This window comes from Zosterops lateralis (assembly GCF_965231275.1).
Source record: "Zosterops lateralis genome assembly, chromosome: 3".
Taxonomy (NCBI): domain Eukaryota; kingdom Metazoa; phylum Chordata; class Aves; order Passeriformes; family Zosteropidae; genus Zosterops; species Zosterops lateralis.
The window spans coordinates 49,844,138-49,862,011 of NC_139764.1; the positions used below are offsets into that span (position 1 = coordinate 49,844,138).

A 17,874-nucleotide genomic window follows, 5' to 3' on the forward strand; every position below is an offset into this window, starting at 1 on the left:
TGATACTTCTGCTTGCTGGATACCCACCCACCCACCTTGTTCTTTAAGGGAAAGCCTTTCCAGTGAGGGCCTGGGGCAGGGAATCAGGCTACAGTCCCTGATGCTGTGCTAGGGTCAGCAAGTTGCTTCATTCCTCCTCTCTCCCAGGAATGAAAAGTGGCAGTGGGAAATGGGGACTGGGGCTGTGTCCTACAGTCACCAGTGCTGCACTGCTCTGACACCTCTAGGGGGAAGGAGGAGAGGAAAAGGAAGAGAGGATGAAATTGCCAAGATGAGCAAGGGAGAGGAGAAAGGAAGGGGGATGATCACAGGTGATTTTCTTTGGTTTTTAATTATGCTCTGCCTTCTCATCAAGGTTGAAGTCACACTCCTAAACCTTGTCTTGTGCACCTTTCTGCACCTCCACATGTTTTGTCAGTGTCCAGCTAATGCAAAAGAAACTGTAAATACAAGCAGTGGTTGCTTAAGTTCTCTTTAGCTTCCTCAGGTGACTGGTACATCTGTTGGAGCAAAAGCCTGGAGCAGGACCATGCTGGTTTCCTATTCAGTGGACACATGTGTGTCACCATCCGTGCCAAAATGAGCTGTAGCACATCATGGCACAGAATCATGTGTGTAGCCACTCAGCATCATAAGCCCATAAGCAGAGAGGTCCAACAGTGTCCAACTATTCTCATGTGCTTGTGAACAAGGCTTTAGGAGACAGCCAGCACAAGACTGAAGAATAACCCAAGCTGTAAGTTGTGATGCTGGTTGTCAAATTTCAGCCAGCATACTCAGGTACTCCAAGGTGGTGCCTGAGAAGAGGAGACTCTGGGGTCTTCCACTATTCCCAGTAGAGAACAAAAGTTAAGACTCATTCTTGAAACAATACATAGATACCATCTTTTATTAGGTGTAATACGCGTAATGAAAATATTTATGGTAAGTTTTTCTCCTGAATGGATAATATTACATGAAGAATTGCAAGTCATTTTATACAAACTGTGTTCTCAACTGTATTTCACTTTGATTCTCTTCCAGCTAGAAAATATATTTTTAAAGTATTTACATGCTCTTGTAAATATTCCTTGTTGCATATACTCTCCCCATTGTTTATATTCCCCCATCTCTCACTCTTATTGATGAAAGTTAGGAGACACTCCATGAAAGTGAATGGAGTTAACTGCTTAAAAAAACCCGACCAACCAACCAAAAAAAAATTTTCCACCTCCAATTCGTTGAAACAAAGAACACTTGGCAAGGATTTTCATAGTACACGTAGTTACAAAATTGGAGATGTGTTACAAGCTAATAAACCTCAGTAGTTAAGGATTTAGATGAGACTCCTTTTCCACATCTCATATTATCCTTTTTTTTTTTTTTTTTCTTCACTTAAGAGAATAAATGGAATGTTATAAAGTTAGGTTTAACAAGGCAGAAACCAGCAGAGTCTTGAGTGTACATCCTTGCTGGCAGTATATTAAGGTTTGAGGCACTGTGGAGTATAGGATGCTGGAAGATGTTTTATGATGTGATTTTCTCTATGAGAGCTTTAGCATGAGATGGTAGGGGGTATTTACTCATTTTACAATTACATATGACAGTATACACTTTCCACTTTTAAAACACTTAAGAACAGTACATGAACAAAAAAAGGGGCCTTTTGGCAGCTGTATAATACACTCACACTGAGTGAGTGTATTATACAAGTTCTGAGGTGCAGGGAAATCATACCTGAGCTTTCTACACTGGTAAAAAAGCTGGAAGCTGGACCAGTATAACAGAGCATTTTAAGGTCATAGGTTTTGATACAGCAGAAAATAGTGTCAAGACACCCATGAAGAAAGCCATACCCGGAGCTTTATCAAACCAGGCCTGCAGGTTGCAGGGGTGGCTTGAAATCCCTTCTGCCTCTGACCACTCTGTACTGGCACCAGCAATGACACACCAGGGTTCTTAAGGCTTTACTGGTGTTTCTTGCTTACTCTTGCAAATATTTAGAAATAAATACATTCCACATGAATGAGGAAAAGTCAAGATGCTGGCTCTGGTAGGGAGCTTTAATCCCTTCTTTACTCTGTCCTTACAGCTTAAGTGAATGAAAAAAATAGAAGCAGAGCTATGAAGTGCTGGCTGACTAATTTACTACTTTGGCAGTCAGTGGGTAAATGTATTTGACTTTTTGAAAATTGTGCAAAATCTTCAGGTTAAAGACAATACATACAAAATGGGATATTTTCTTTTTTAGTTGCTTTCCTTCAGGAAGATGATAAATTGTTTTGTTTATTGCCAGTTTAATAACTTTTTCTGAATTTCATTACAATTGTGAATGTATTTAAAATGCAATGGAATCCACATAAACCCCACTCATGGGAATGAAGGAGGAAATGCAAGGGGTTTTAACATTTGTGCTTTATCTAACCAATCCACATTAGATATGAAGGTCCAAAATAGAGTAGATAACTTTATTGGAGATGTCAATGCCATATTTCTACACACATTAGAAAAGTTTCCAGCCTTTTCTACTAACATCTGATGACAATATTCTGAAAAACATAGCTAGTCTGTCAGGTATTTCTGGAATATGAACACATTTTTCCTGGTGCTTATGGGGAAGAGTAAAAATACGTGGGCTTGACATTACCCAAGATCTGATCTTCATAGTTTGGAAGGCAGCAGAAGAAGAATCCCAAGCATATTTCCATAATGGCAGTGGTCCAGCCAAAGCCATAGGCCCAGCTGAACATATTGATTCCTGTCATTTCGATTTCAGATGAGAACTTTACTGGATAAATGACCAGGCCCATGATGGAGAACACAGCTGAAGAAACAGGAGAAAACAAAAAAATGTTTAATACCCAGCACCACTGCCTTCCTCTGTAATCCCTGTAGCTAAACCCATCCATGTTTTGGAGGATCTGAAAATTGATCCAGTGCCATGACAGACTTTGATTTTTCATAGAGAGCTCAATTGCACACAGGCAGAGACTTGGGTATAGCATCAGCTGAAGAAAATATCAGTTCTAGTATGGAATATCTGCACAAGCTAAACTTGACTCCACACACTGCCTTACCAGCCACGAAGAGCAAGCCTCCGATCCCACGGATGAAGTTGAACCGAAGTGTGTCAATGGCAAATGCTATGATGGCCAGTGCAAAACAGATAACTAGAAGTAGGAAGCCAACCAGGTATGTAGCAGCAGCGGCTCTTCCCCAGGCTGAAATCAGAAGGAACACACATTAGAAATGAACAAAAACAAAAACAAAGGCTGATTTTCTCTGGTTAGTAATTACAGGTTAATTTTAAAACCTGTGAAAAGAGGATCATCTCTCAAGAAAGAAAGCATGGGAGCTTTCTCTCCTCTTAAAGGTGAACATTTCAGTTCCACAAGAAATCATGCACTAAGTGCAGAATGCATAAAAATTCCAGCTTTGTCTTCTCATGCAGAATGAAATGAGGGCTTGGCTTACTGTTTAGTTTTAACAATTAAGAATTACGATAGAAATGGATTTAAAGATGTAAGAATGGACACTGTCTTCAATAGCAAATATTACCTCAGCAGATGCCATAAACCCAGCTTCCTTTTGCACAGACAAGGAGAATTAAACTGTCCCTGGAACTAATAAAAACCTTCCTTTGAAATAAAGGCATTGCCAATTTGTCAAACTTAAAGGTATGGAAATAGCCCATTAATGTAAAAATTCAGTGATTCTGCCTTTCAGCCTTAGTTGAGCCTCTGTATCCTAAATGGAGCTAAGGATTAGGAACCTGTTTTGTAGGGAAATTGGATCTCTGATTTTGGTCCAAATTTAGAACCACTTCAATTCAAAAAGCTTGTTCCAGATATTAATTCTTTAATTTTCAAATCATAAAATTTTATGTTATAACATGTTAAAGCAAAGCATATTTTATTGGCATAACAACTGGAAAAGTAATATTTATTTAATATGTAAAGGCATGAGGAGCAACTACTGCTCAAAGAGATCAAAGCATCTCTTCTTCTGGATGTAAAAAAGCCACTTTGACAGGTTTTAAATTGTATATTAAATTGTGTAAGAAGTTAAAGTCTGCTAGGCATCTACAGACTTCATCCCCTCATCTAGCCACCATGCCTTTGTCAAGTGTTGGCTTCTAACTGAATATATGAAACAGCAGTGCCAAAATATTATCACTGCCCAAACAACCCTGCACAATTATTACAATTCAACTTAAATTCAGTGCATGCTGTTCAGTAAAAGTTCCCTCTGAAACTGAGTAAATAACCTATCTATTTGTTTGCTTTAAGTGTAGAAGTAATAAAATGCAAAGTGTCCTGCCTGTGCCTTGACCAGAGTCAGGTAAGCATGAAAGCAACCGTCCTGTCCCCAGTGAGTGACAGCATGGTGTTTGATCTGTCTTTCCCCAGGGCCCACACCACCACTACTATTAGGCAAGAAATATGGATCAAGACTTTCCAGCTATTCTTTTCTACCCCTCAGTCCATCAAAACTAATTTCCCTTCCGTTTGCTTTTCAATTTTCTCCCTGCTTTATTATCCCTGCTCCATTCTAGCTATCACACTGTATCTTCAGTTTTACGCCATGTCCATTCTCTTTCTTATTCCACAAAGTTTCTGTCTGCTTATAGGGCTTTTCAGCTGGATTGCTTTCCCAGTAAACAGGCAGCTGCCTGAGAAGACTGAAAGGGACTGCAAAGGTGTTCTTACATCTCATTTTCTAGCCCAGTGTTTTAACTCAAAATCTGCTCTCTAGGAGTTTACAGGGAGCTCAGAGGTAGAGTCTGCAGTGTGGAGGCACAGGAGGGAGGACAGCACCTCAGGCAGAGTATCAGAAGAAACAGTCAAGAAGAGGAATTTCTTATACTGCTCAATATACCCCATTGAAGATATTCCTATTCCCAGCCTCTGTTATCCCTTTAAAACTGCAAAAAAAGGAGCCCCTGGCCATAAGAGAAATTTCTCAGCAATGGTGACCTCACTGCTCTTGGATACAAGAGTTCTGGTCACTTCCCACAAAAGGGTGAAATGACAAGAACACCTAGAAGTGATGTTTTTTCTTAGGTGCACAACTGCTTGTAGTTAGATAAAAAACTCCCAGGCAAAGGAGCAGACTCCGAGCACAGCTGCCTGCCCAGCAAGTTCTGAGACACCAGGAGTCCTGGGGGTTCCACCACTGCCAAAGCTCAGCCTTGCTTCCCAAGAGCAGCTGATGGTAGAGCACCAAGCCCTGGGGTGGGAGCTCAGGGAGCTGTGCCTGGTGGCTGCAGACATGTGTGGTGGCACCTTGCCCATGCCAGCACCTCCCTCCTCCGCCAGGCTCATCCAGGTGTTTTTCCTGAAGTTGTGTTCCAAATGCTGTGACTGTGTGGAAGCACGCCCAGCCCGTTGGGCACTGGCTATGTGGCAAGAAGAGACATGCTTGTTGCAGGATGCTTACACCATTTGGAGGCATTGCTCAATCACCTAACAGCCAATTTTGTGGCTCTCAGCTCTACAAAAGAGAAAAAAAACTAACACACAGCTCCAAGGCAGTGGAGCCATATGGAAGAGTGAGTCTCTACAGAGTTTTTTTGAAGAAAAGTATTCTGAGGTCATCTATCCTTTATAAAAAGCAGCAGCTATCAGTAGTGTAAACAGTGTGTAAACATCTTACCTTTCTAGAGTAACAAAGGCTTTGTGCAGCAACAATTGCAATTGTTTCTGTATTTGAGATCCCTATTTTATCTCGTGCCAGCCAGGAGTACTAGAGTAGCTAAGTTCTTTATGAATAGAACTAAGACTTAAAATTCCTTTAAAATGCCAGAATTAGAAGAATTAAATTGGTCAAAAAGCACTGACAAACAAGAGGCTAATTTGGTGCCAAATATTTTCTTATCTTCCAATGTTGTGGGGGTTTTTGTCTTCAACATTGAGTAAAATTATAAATAAATTGTTCTGTCTGCAAAGCTTTTTTTTTTAAATTAACTCCAGGCCAAAGAATCCTCACAGGTACAACACCAATCCAGTGTATTCTTGGCTGTAAAGCAAGGCCAGTGAGAAGCTGAAAGGGCCCAGTCCACCTGTCACCAAATCAAAAATTGAAATAGAGGGAGCAGCAGGTTACAGAATATCAAACTGCGTTTGTAAAAATATTCAGCAGTTTTTGAGATCTGTTTTCTCAGCCCCAAAAATGCTGGTGATCTTTTGGTTGTTTAAGAGTTAAGATGTGCTTGTGAGAAAAGAAATATGTTTATACAAAGCTGTCCTTGAATACCAGCAGCATCCTGTAATGCTTTAGTGCCAGTCCCATTTCTCCCTTTTTCAGCAACTCCATCAGCTGAAAGAACACCAGTGAACACCATGAAAGGGTTTGTGGGCAGCTACACACCAGCTGCTCTTCAAAACTCCATCTAAGTGGCAATTTTCTGAGCAATTTGGTCTTAAACAAGACATTACTATCCCAAACAGGCAAGAGGAACCCATGTTTTCACACTGTCTCAAGCAGAGCAAGGACAGTGCTTCTGATAATAGTGTTTTGTATGTCAATCAGAAATGATTTGTGAGAGTCTGGACTATCCAAAGTGAATACAGTAATATGTGACCATTGGAAAATGAAAATATGTGCCTGACTTCCATAACTCCCTGCTGTGTGGGAAGACTTCTGAGCTAATTTAGAGACCAGAAAGAGACCTCTGTGCCAGGACAGAGCTACATAATTAGCTGAGGCAGAATTCAATAATAACACAGATTTATTACTCTGCTATTAAAGCTAACTCAGTTTGGAGGCAGCATGATTACCTCTTGTATTGCACCATATAAACACATTCTGATTATCCTATATCTGGCTGCAGCCATAGGGAAGCTGATGGACTTAATTAGACATCCAGGACTAAGAATATCTCCAGTTTCCTGCCTTCCTGATTTTACTCCCTCACACACTTCACAGTTTATGAAAGTGTAAACACTGTCTTGCTTCACCCAAAAAGAAACAAACTTTCTTGCTCAGCAGTAAGTTGAGCCAAAACTTTGAACCACCAAACCTAGTATTTCCTTAGCCTGACATCTTTCATGCTCCAAATAGTGCCTTCAAAAAAGAGCAGGTTTGTCTTGAAAATAGCATATGACCTCTACTTCCTCCATGACAAATACAAATGCCCATGTTCCTGGTGTATATGTTTCAAAACACGGGAAAACATTCACAATAACATTTTCATGTTTTTCTTGATCTGGTGCTCCCGCACCACATAAAGTGCTGAGTCTCTCCTTGGGTGACATTTTCTGAAAGCAACCCCAGAGAGTTCAGAGGTACTGCTCCTTGTACAATCAATCCCCTCAAATTTTCCTCTTGGCTTGAAGCTAAATACACAACTAGCATTGGAAAGAAAAACAAATATTTATTGCCAGCTCAAAGACACCAACAATTATCTAGAGGTTCTTGCTGACTGATCATTTTCACACTGCAGTGAATTGTGCAGCAATTTGAGAAAGGGTAGCTTTAATTCACAAGAACCAGGGAGGGGTGAAAGAAAATGTAACAGACTAATATTTTGCTCTGTTATCCGTCATACCACCAAGGGAAAGAAACATAAACCCTGCAGTTCTACATGCAGTCTTGCAAAGCAATTCTTAGAAATAAAATCTGCAGTGGTAGCGATTCATCTCTGTGTTGTACGTCATGAGAATGTTTCTAGGCTGAGTTTGCAGAGCTCAACCTGTTTAACATCTCTCTGATTAAAGGGAAAGAATATTATTTTGGAAACAAAGCTGAACTCACTTGAGTTTCTCAACCTGGCGTTCTTTGTCAGGGTGTGGCAAACACTGCAGAGCACATGCTTCACTTTGAAAAGGAGCTACTTTGGCCAGGTTTTCTCCATTTCCCTTTGTTTTTTTCTCCTCAAGAAAGCTTCTGTGTGAAAATGCACGTGTTTGCAGCAGAACTTGTGTTCCCTTAGCATGACTCTTAAGGTGGTCCACAAACCCATTAACCCACATCTCCACGAGCAGAAGGGTTACAAGCTGATGGTGTACATGCACACCACTGTCATCAGGACTCTGGATTTCCTGTGTTACCTGTGCAACACTACACAGTGCAAAATCCTGTCTTCTGGAAATACTGACTCTCTAACATGTCAACTACAGGGAATTTCTGTGCTCTTTCTGGAAACAAATGCACACAATAATCTCTGCAATTATTTGCTGATCACATGAGCTGGCATTGAAATACCAGTGTATATGTGTTTGCATAGAGCCAAGATAAATCAGAAACTATCCAAAGCAGCTTCTTATGAATAAACTGCATGTGCAGACTAAAAGCCATTGACTGAAAATTATTTCAAAGGAAGTTTGTACAAACGAGAAAAAAATCACATACTAGTCATGGATAATTTATGAACAAAATAAAACAAGGAAAATAATATCAAAGGAATGATTGGATATGTACTGTTTTCTGAGTTTCTGTCTTCATTGCATCTGGATCATTCTTAAAAGAACTTCCTTCTCTGTATATCTTTTGTATGGGTAGTTAATACTGGAGGTTTTTCTTCAGATTTTTTTTTTTTGTGTGTGTGTGTGTGAATTTATATCTTCTGCAGTGGAATACAGAATTTTTAGTCTTTTTATATGGCATCTTCTTTGGCATCTGTTCTTTTACCCCCTAGCATTACTTTTTTGGAATTCATTGGCTCTTAATATGGATTTCTCATTTAATAACAGAGTATTATCTCATAAAAGTCATTTTTGTGTGAGCCAGAGCCAGCTTTTAGCTTGCCACTATATAAAAGACAACCATGGAAACAGAGGATGACCTATTTAGGTTTGCACTAGGATAATGTCATTGCCAAAGTTTCTCAATGATTAGTAACAGGTCCCATATAAATGAGAAAGGATTAGGACTTTAGGACAATTACCCCATAATAATGATTTTAGATGACAACATTTAGGAAAATAACCTTTATGTGTAGTTCTTCTATCAATAAAACACAGTATATATTAGCAGAAGGCAATGTTTTTTCCATAGCTGCATTCTGAGGTGATAGCTCAGTGTGGCTTGGTGGGCCTTAACTCCTTTGAAGGAAAAACCTATTAATTCCTCACCACTGACTTCACCCACAAACAAACACAAGCAAAACCTTTATGCAATCTGCAACCCTCCTTTCTTACTGAGGCAAGCAATTAAACTTAGAAGCTATTTTGACTTGAATTTGAGGGGAGGAGCAGTTACGTCTTGAGGGAGTGGTTCAAATTCATCTCATCGTAAGCTCAGGCATGTACCAGCTTGACTTAGAAGCTGGCTTCTGCAAATCTTGTATTAATGAGGGCTGCTCCCTGATGCTTACTTAGTGCTGGGAAGGCAGAAGGGGCAGAAGGTGTAGAGCCATCATCAAAGGGAGCACCAAGGGAGTAAGTTAGCTATTAAATATAATGCACACACAGTGCCTTCAAAATTAAAGGTTTGCTCATGAGAGAGTCAGGGAGTACCCCTATCTCACATTATCTTCAGAAGCAGTTGCACACACTGAGAAAATCTCAGGATTAAAGCTCAGCTTCATACACTTAAATGCTATAACATTTTTCCTCCTATTTTTCTCCTATTTATTTTAAATTAAAGCAGAATTATTTATATTTGGATGTGTACATGGGGCTTGGGAGGATCCGATAAATAAAACAGGTGAGGTATTGATTAATCGGTTCATTTACATAAGCTCAGTTAATGAGAAAGGCAAGATGTACCTGCTCCTTAATTACCCCTGAGTGGGTTGAAATATTTAATGTGAATTAAACAGCATTGATTTTCATGATAACACAGGCTATGATCTAGGACTTTTAATCAAAACAGTAGAGTGGAACCTTTTCAAAAAAAGTTCTTTTTAAGTTTTATATTCCCAGAGTCATTTGGGACTAATGAACACTGAATTTACATCTTATTTCCATGTGCACCAAGAATTGTTGTCACTCTTGATCTGCAGTTTTCATGCTGTGAGCAAACTTTGTTCTGAAACCTTGGTGAAAATCACCTTTTGCACTAGGGAATTTCCCACTAACAGACAGCAGCTGTGAACCTGGATCTGATTTTGTGGTAGAAGCAAAATTTTACTATTTGCAAAATAAAACCCCAGCATATAAGCAGAAGTTGTGCTTTGTGGTCACAAAAATATATTGAATTTATTTACTCTTCTTGTTTTTGAAACAGCTTTTACAATGCACCCTGAAAATCTTTGTCCCTTGCTGCTTACTGCTGATGAGGTTGTTAAATGAACTGGACAGAAACTTCTTATTTTGGGGGGGCCTGGTTTGGGCACAGCAGGCATATGTCAGCACAGTAGGTGGGGCTGCATCCAGTTAGATGTATTCAGTTTCAGATTAGTAATTCAGCAGGACTGAAGTAAAATTTATTTAGTACTAGTAGAAGGAACCCAGATAGATCTGGAACACAGCCTACTGTCAGCACTCCACCAGCTACTTTGAGTTCCTGGGAATTTTTGAGCAATTTTGTAATGGCACTTGACAAAGAAGAAACAAGGCATTACAATGCTCATTGAGCCAGTGTGTTTGAAGTGTCTCAGAACAGCACAAGCTGCCAGTGAAAAGTGATAAAGAAATGTGAAAGAATGTTCTGAGAGTTTTGTTTCTTTTGCTGAGTAACACCTTCCCAGCTCAGTAATCCATTCAAACTTACAGTGGAATTTGAAATGCATCTTGCAGCCCTTATCACTGTTCAGAATATGGAGATGTTATGGCCATGCTGTATCAGATTACCTCAATAAACTAGAAGAACAGATGAGGTGAAGAGGATTGAGAGTTTGGCCACAAGTTTCCACACACTGTCAGCAGAGATGCCTCCTGTGTAAGTGAATGGAATCCTCTCTCCAGGACTTCAGTGCCTGAAAATGCAAAGTGTTGAGGATCTTCTCAAAATCCTCAGCACCAGCAGTTCATATCTCCTGATGGGCAGATGAGAATGTTCCACATGACTGCTATTTTTCCACATAATCAAACCATAATTATTAAGGGAAGTAATAATAAACAGTGGGATTACATGTACAGTTGCTCTCTGGAGAGTTAATTGCTCAAGAGCATTACTATTATTTAGAAAAGAATCTGATTAAATTAATCTGCCACTGAAATTATAAAAGTACAAACTCTAAAACTACAAGGGAAAGCACACTAACAGTTGCAGATAAGGAATTAAAATTGCCATGGTAATTAAATGCTCTGGCCTTGATTCCTTCTTTTATACCTGATTAGAAGCAATGGAGTCTCCCCTACAAGCTGGGGGAAAATCAGTTTTTTTCTTTCCTTCTTGCATTATTCCTTACAAACGCTTTTGTGATATTTTCAGTAGCAACATGTTTGAGAGGTTTTTTTGTACTTTTACTCATTCTAAGCTTTGAGTAATCATTGAGTATTCTACATTATTCAGTAACTAACTTTGTAATCTCATTTCTCACTGTTTAGTCCCACCTAACATTAGACTTTAAGGAGAATGATGTTTTAGGAAATTATATGCTTCTCTACACACTGTCATTAAAACTACAGACAATCACTTAACATAAATATAACCATTTTATGCTACAATACAGCAGGAACAGCAGCAGCCTTTCGTTTTCAGTTCACCCTGTGGCAAAGGAGTTGAGGTTTGCCCTGTAATCCAGGCCATGCACAGAGCAGAGCTGGGCTCCATCCTGGGCTCTCCCACAGGCTCCCTTGAGCTTCTCAGAAACCTCCCCAGCCTCTTTCCCAGCTGCAAAGACACTTTTGCAAACCTGCTTGGATTTTACCAAATTCTGAAAGCTGTTAAGTGCAGAACCTTGTCTTCAGGGAAAATCTGCAAGAAAGGCCCAGTGACTTGAGCTGGTCCCTACTTCAAAAGCACAGTTACTTGTTTACTTCATTTCTATTTTGATGTACAGACACCCTCAGAGGCCAGAGAGGCACTGGGATATCTTGTTTGTCCTCCACCTGCTGTATCCCGTCCAGTACCTCTGAAAATACCCCCATGTCACTCTGCTCAGGGTGCTTGTTTATCTTGGGGCAAGTAAGGGTTTCTCCATGCTGGGATTAGGTGCTGGCTGTCAGATGTGACAGGAATGTGGGGGAAAGAAAAGTAGTTTTACATAGATAGTGTGGCAGTGCCAAAACTTGGTGCCCAGTCTGTCCTGTGCCCTGGGTGTGATGAGTCACTGCTCTGATGAAGAAGACAATTTTCCAGAGGGAGAGCTGTGTGTCCAGCAGTGCAAGGCCAGTAGTAGGTGTAGTACCAAGAGAGACTTTGGAAACTGATCCCAACCACACTGCGTAACCTTGTTGTTGTATGTTTACTTGGGGATTTTTAGTAAGTGATCTCCATTTTGTTTTTCTTCCAGAATAATAAATGGTGCTTCACTGTAGCAAAAGATTCCCTGGAAACCAAAGCCCGGTACAGGCAAAATGGGGGAAAAATATCTACTCATCAACGGGGATGCAGAATATTTTTTTCTCAAAAGGATATTACTTTTGCAACATTTCCTTCATTCACTTAGCCTGTAGCCACATTTATCTGCTGTCATATTTGAAGTAGTTTTTGTTCATTATAATCATACTGTACTAGCCTTCTTATCTTGTAGTACTGCATTCATATTCATAGACCAAAATAAAACTAGATGCCTAGAACATAGCTGCCCATTATTTGCCTGGAAGACAAGCTGCACAAGGGTGCCCTTTCCAGATGGCAAAATCAGTCATCCCTCCACTACTCTACACAGCCACAAACCCTTCCACACATCCCAGGAAAAAACTATAATAGAATATTATGATGTGAAAATAACTGAAGATGTGGATTCCACTTGCCATATGGAAATATATTTTTCTGATATTTTTCCCCAAGATCTCTGTTTGTGCTATGCACATAAGACAATCTCTTCAACATATACTTAAAGCTTTAAAATTTCAGTTGTTTTGATGGCAGCATCTGCAAATGGAAGAACTGTAAGTCTGGGAGAAAGATAAGATGGGACAAGTGTAGTCACAAATTTTTCACCCTTTGTGCATCACATTCAGACAAATAAAATCAGTTATTTCCCCCAACATTATTTATGTTTATTATGTATTTAGCTACACATGTTTAACATTCTCAAAGCCTGCAGTGAATAAATTACATACTGAAGGAGTGTCTCAGGTCTGCAAGACACACCTTGTTCAAGACAGGTAATATAGCCAAAGAATAAGAAAAACAAAGGAGTGCTGTGCCAGCATCATGATGGGGTTTAACCTGTGTATTTTCTTTGTAAGCTCAGCTATCTCTCACAGAGGTACATTCCATATTGTTCATTATCTATCCAAAAAGTCTTAATCTCTCTTTATATATGTTCAAGCATGTCATAAGATTGAGCCCTTTGTTTTTTCAGCAAGAACAATTAAGAGCAAGAGCAATGAATCTCTCAATCCCTCATCCTAAATCCTATGCATTTTAAGTAACTGTCCTAATGCATTGGATACTTTTTCCTAGAAAGTTCTATTTATTTGAACTAAATATGCTTGAAAAGCAACAGTCTAAATATAAAGTCTGCATGAGTGTCATATGTTTAAAACAGATGATCTGAAGTATCATCTTGGATGAAGATAACAGAGTGTATAAACTCTTCATATTCTCACTTTCTACAGAGCTCATAAACTCTGCAAAAGACCACAGGTGAACAGATGCTTTCACAGAAGATAACTGCACCTGTGGAGTTACTCTGCTGCCTTTCTAAGAAAAAGAAAAAAAATCAATCAAAACCTCCAAACTCCACTGATGCAGCCAATGAAATATTCAACCTTCTTCCCTTCCAATATAATCAACCTCCATGATGTTGGGTTTTTGCCAACTGTAGAAACATATCATAAGCCAAACAGCTGAGATTCAAGGGGAATTATAAACATTGCACGTGCAGAATTTGATTTGAATTTGCACATCATAATTAACAACTTGCAAGGATGTTGCAATTATATCTAATTACGATAGGATGAAGATGACTGTAGTGGATTAAGATAACTACACTGTCCAAGTCATGTTGACAATATTTGCTGGCAGCTGCTGGGGTACACATACATATCATGTTTATCAGGGAAACCACCCCTGCAGGAGGGCCAAATTTCAGAACCTACCCAGCCAGTGGCAGATTAGGCAGGGAAGCTGAGAGTAAAGGTCAGAAGAAACAAGATGGAAACTGTGGAACAGAGTGGGGGAAAGAGATCTCATCTCAGGAAGGCTGTAAAACATCCCTGTCCTTTACATTTACATCACATCTTTGTGCTCAGGAAGGCATGAAATTCCACTTTGTTTAACCAGCACTGTGTTTGGCTTGGCGTAAAGTTAAGCATCCCACAGAACATGATGCTGAATGCTTGTTTTCCATGACCCTTCTGGAGCACAGTAGATAAATGTGATCCCAGAACTACTAAAACTTCATCACTAAGGCAGGTACAACACAAGACCTGGATACTCACAAGTGAGATACTCTCATGGCCTGGTCTTTTGAGTGGAATCCAAGACCAGCATCAGCCACCTCTGCCCTGCATGAGAAAAGGTGGGAGCCACAAAAGAAAAATCCCAACCCCACATCACTGAGAGAGGAAAAATGGAGAACAGGATTGGCTCTGAACACATCCCGCCTCTGGAGAGAAGGCGTCTGATGGAAAGGTCTGGAAAAGATCAGGACAGTGACACGAGTTTGCAGCTTTAACAGTCAGGTCTACAGTCCTCTCCTGGATCAGGGATAACTCACCCCCATGAAAGGCAAGATCTGCATTTTAATGGCATAATCTGGCAAAGGCAGAAGCCTGGCAGCATAACCCACTCTTACCTGGCCTTTGCATACCTAGTTTACATACAGCCTTCACATATGATCCCACTGGCTAGGTGACTCCTCTGTGCCAGGCATATCCAGGAAGTTTTTTGTCCAGGAGGATTTTGAGGATTTGCTTAGGCTGCCTGGGTATTTAATCACCTTGAAGAGTTCAAGTGATAGATGCATGCCTATTGAGGGCATAGTGCAGTCATGCAGCTCACAAACAGCATATCTAATGTTTTCAGAAGTGTCAGTGGACTCTGCAATGTACCTGCTGGATAATGTTCTGCATGTGTGTATCAAGTCCACAATGTTTGGGTTAAAAGTGCTGGACTTATTGTGGACATGATTCGTGGTAACCCCAGATGTTGCAGGACAGTCCATACAGAGGATAACCTCGCTGGTTTGTCTGTAGATGCTGTCCAGGGAAACTGTGCATACAGCTGCAGAATTTAAAGCTATCAGAGTGAGGCAGGATAAGGAAGTGAAATGCCAAACACTTATCTAGGTCCTGGAAGTAAGGAGAAATTTCTCTTGTATTATCGAGAGAAGCAAGGTGAAACATCTTGGTGTGCTCTGTCCAGTTAAAGCTGGCATTCATGGCATTCTCCAGGGCCTAACCTGGAGATCAAGAGGAGGGCTTGCTTTTCAGGAATCTTAGGAGGAAACTCAGGACTGAGAAGCTCTCTACTAAGCATCATGTTCTTTCTCCTTCTCTCAAGTGCCATGTAGCAGAGGCCAATTTGCTGGCTTGACTTACGCCCAGCTGCAGAGCTGATGCTGGAGCCCTGAGAGCAGGACTGGAGGGTGATGCTCTGTGGAGCTGGTCATGCCTGGAGCCCTACACTCACAGAGGCCTGCTGCAATTAACTCATTACAGCTGAATTTTGTACATGGAAGGTAGAGTTTCATAACATACAATAAACCTTCATGAACCGTTTTGAAATGCTGTAATAAATGATCCCTGAGATTGCTTCAGCAAGTGCTTTCACTCATTTTTTTTATCAAGAGCTGAAATTCTGAGCCCTAGAGAAAAGGTTCTTTCTTGTAATTTGAAAGAGCATAAATTGTAAGAACTCTTGAACTTTCTTTCCACCTCAAGAGAACAGACCTTCATACATAATTATTTGTTTCAAACCATGGCCAATACCAAATATACAGAAAGAAAAGCAAAAGGAAAAATTAAAAAGAAACAGAGCACATCCAGAGTGACCCTTCTCTTGGGCTATTCTCCTACACTGGTGGTTTACATCTTTTCAAGCTGAAGATTGCACCTGGGTCCACATGTTTAATAGCATACTTCACCAAAACTCAGTACAAACAAGAAATCCTTTTATCTTTTAAAGCTTTCTTTCATAATCACAAGGAGACTCTTTCACACGACCCACCTACCAGAGCAGTTTCAGGGCAGCATTCTGTAGCCTGACACTCCCTGGGAATATCTTGCTACCATCTTACATTTTTACCTCCCTTTTTCTGGCGCTCAGACCTGCTCGTTACACTAAGGCCAGGCTTGCCCACACAACTTGTTTGGATGTTTGATCACCGGTACCCGTTAAGTTTTGAAAAGTAGTCATTAGTGAGGTTACCAGCTTCTTCCGAAAGAGGAAGAAAATCCTGTATTATTTTCTGCACCAGTACATGTGTGGGTTTTTATGTATTATGTAATCCTCTAGGTTCCTTTCTGCACAGGGGTGTGAGGACATTTATTTCTTCACCCGGTTAGTCAAAAGCCTTGGTGTATTTAGTGACAGTCCCTATTGCCCGTGGCTTCACACATAAACACCGGGTACTGGGTGATACTGTTAGGACACCTGGGGGAAGGTGACCTGTGGGATGTGACCCTCTGCCCCAGATCCTGCTCCCCACCACCCCTGTAGGCACTTACCATAGCCCATGAGGGACTCGCAGCTCCAATCCCCACCCTGGCCAGACCTCCTGCAGTTCTGCCATAGCGACGCTCGCTGCACGTAGGGCAAGGTCTGCGACTCCAGCCAGCCCCTGCCCGCCAGGGCGATGATACCGAAGATGACTCCTATGCCCAGGAGTAGGGGAAGGATCCATCTGCAGCGTGTGTAGTCGAGGCCGTACTTCACCATGGCTCAGGGCAGGTGGTGGTGGGACGAGGCCTCTGTGCTACAGGCTCAGCGGGGCAAAGCAATGGGGCCTCTGCAGAGCTCCGGAAAGGCGGTGCCGGCACCTGCAGACGTGTGTGCAGATATTGGAGAAAAGCTTTGCAGCCAGGACAGACACAGCAGAGAGAGAGGGAGGGAGGGAGGGAAGGAGCTCCACCTAGATTTGGATGAGTAAGAGCTGCCACTGAGCAATAACCAGTTGAGCTGGGGAGAAGATTCGAGGCTGGGTTTATCTGTGAGATCTTCTCTGCCCTGCTGACTAGTAACAAATCAGGAGATTTACCCTCCTTAAAGCATTTAACACTTTTCTCCCTGACATCCCCACCAGCAGCTGTGCTTACACATTTCTATCTTCTAAGGGATTTGCATTATGGCAGGAGAAAGCAGAGACGAGAGGGAACTGTTTGCATGACAGGGTGGATGCTTCTGAAACTTGCCACCTGGAAGCTGTAAGCTGCCTTTCTAGGACTCCATTTAAAAATAAAATCATACCTTATTTTTTACAATTAAAGAAGTTCCCATAGCTGTTATAAAGCTAAGGCAATAAAGAGTGTCACTGTTCACTCTTCCCCTTCTGGAGCATAGGTACAGATGAAAAGAAAAATATAGCATGATCTGAATATAGCCTTACTGGGAGAACAAAACCTGAGTTTTGATTTGACTGAGCCTCACAAACATTCCTTGACTGTGGATCTGGCTGTACATGTACTGCCTGGGGCCTGTCAGAGCTTGTCTGTGGCTGCTAAGAGTGCAAGGCAGAGATGAGCCATCCCCTCTCTATGCCCTGGGAGGACACTCAGCTAAGTGCAGGGCAGAATTTTCTGTCTGTCGGCTCAGAAGGGATATTGCTGTGCTCCCTGCACTCTCCCTTTGAATTAACACGTGCTACAACCTAGTATTTTGGTAGGGCTCAGTTACAATTACATCTGCAAGCAGCTGCAGCCCTTAATGAAAGCTGGTTTGTGTGAAACACTG

The 17,874-nt window shown here is 41.1% G+C and overlaps 1 protein-coding gene across 1 annotated transcript; it reads right to left on the reverse strand.

The window, feature by feature from the left end:
* Window positions 1-2,588: 2,588 nt before the first annotated feature.
* Window positions 2,589-16,863, reverse strand: LOC310907817 (p53 apoptosis effector related to PMP-22-like; the record flags this gene model as incomplete). Its single annotated transcript, XM_083858299.1, has 3 exons — window positions 2,589-2,803; window positions 3,057-3,200; window positions 16,653-16,863. The coding sequence occupies 3 exons, from the start codon at window positions 16,861-16,863 to the stop codon at window positions 2,589-2,591; spliced, it is 570 nt and encodes a 189-aa protein (XP_083714425.1).
* Window positions 16,864-17,874: the final 1,011 nt, after the last annotated feature.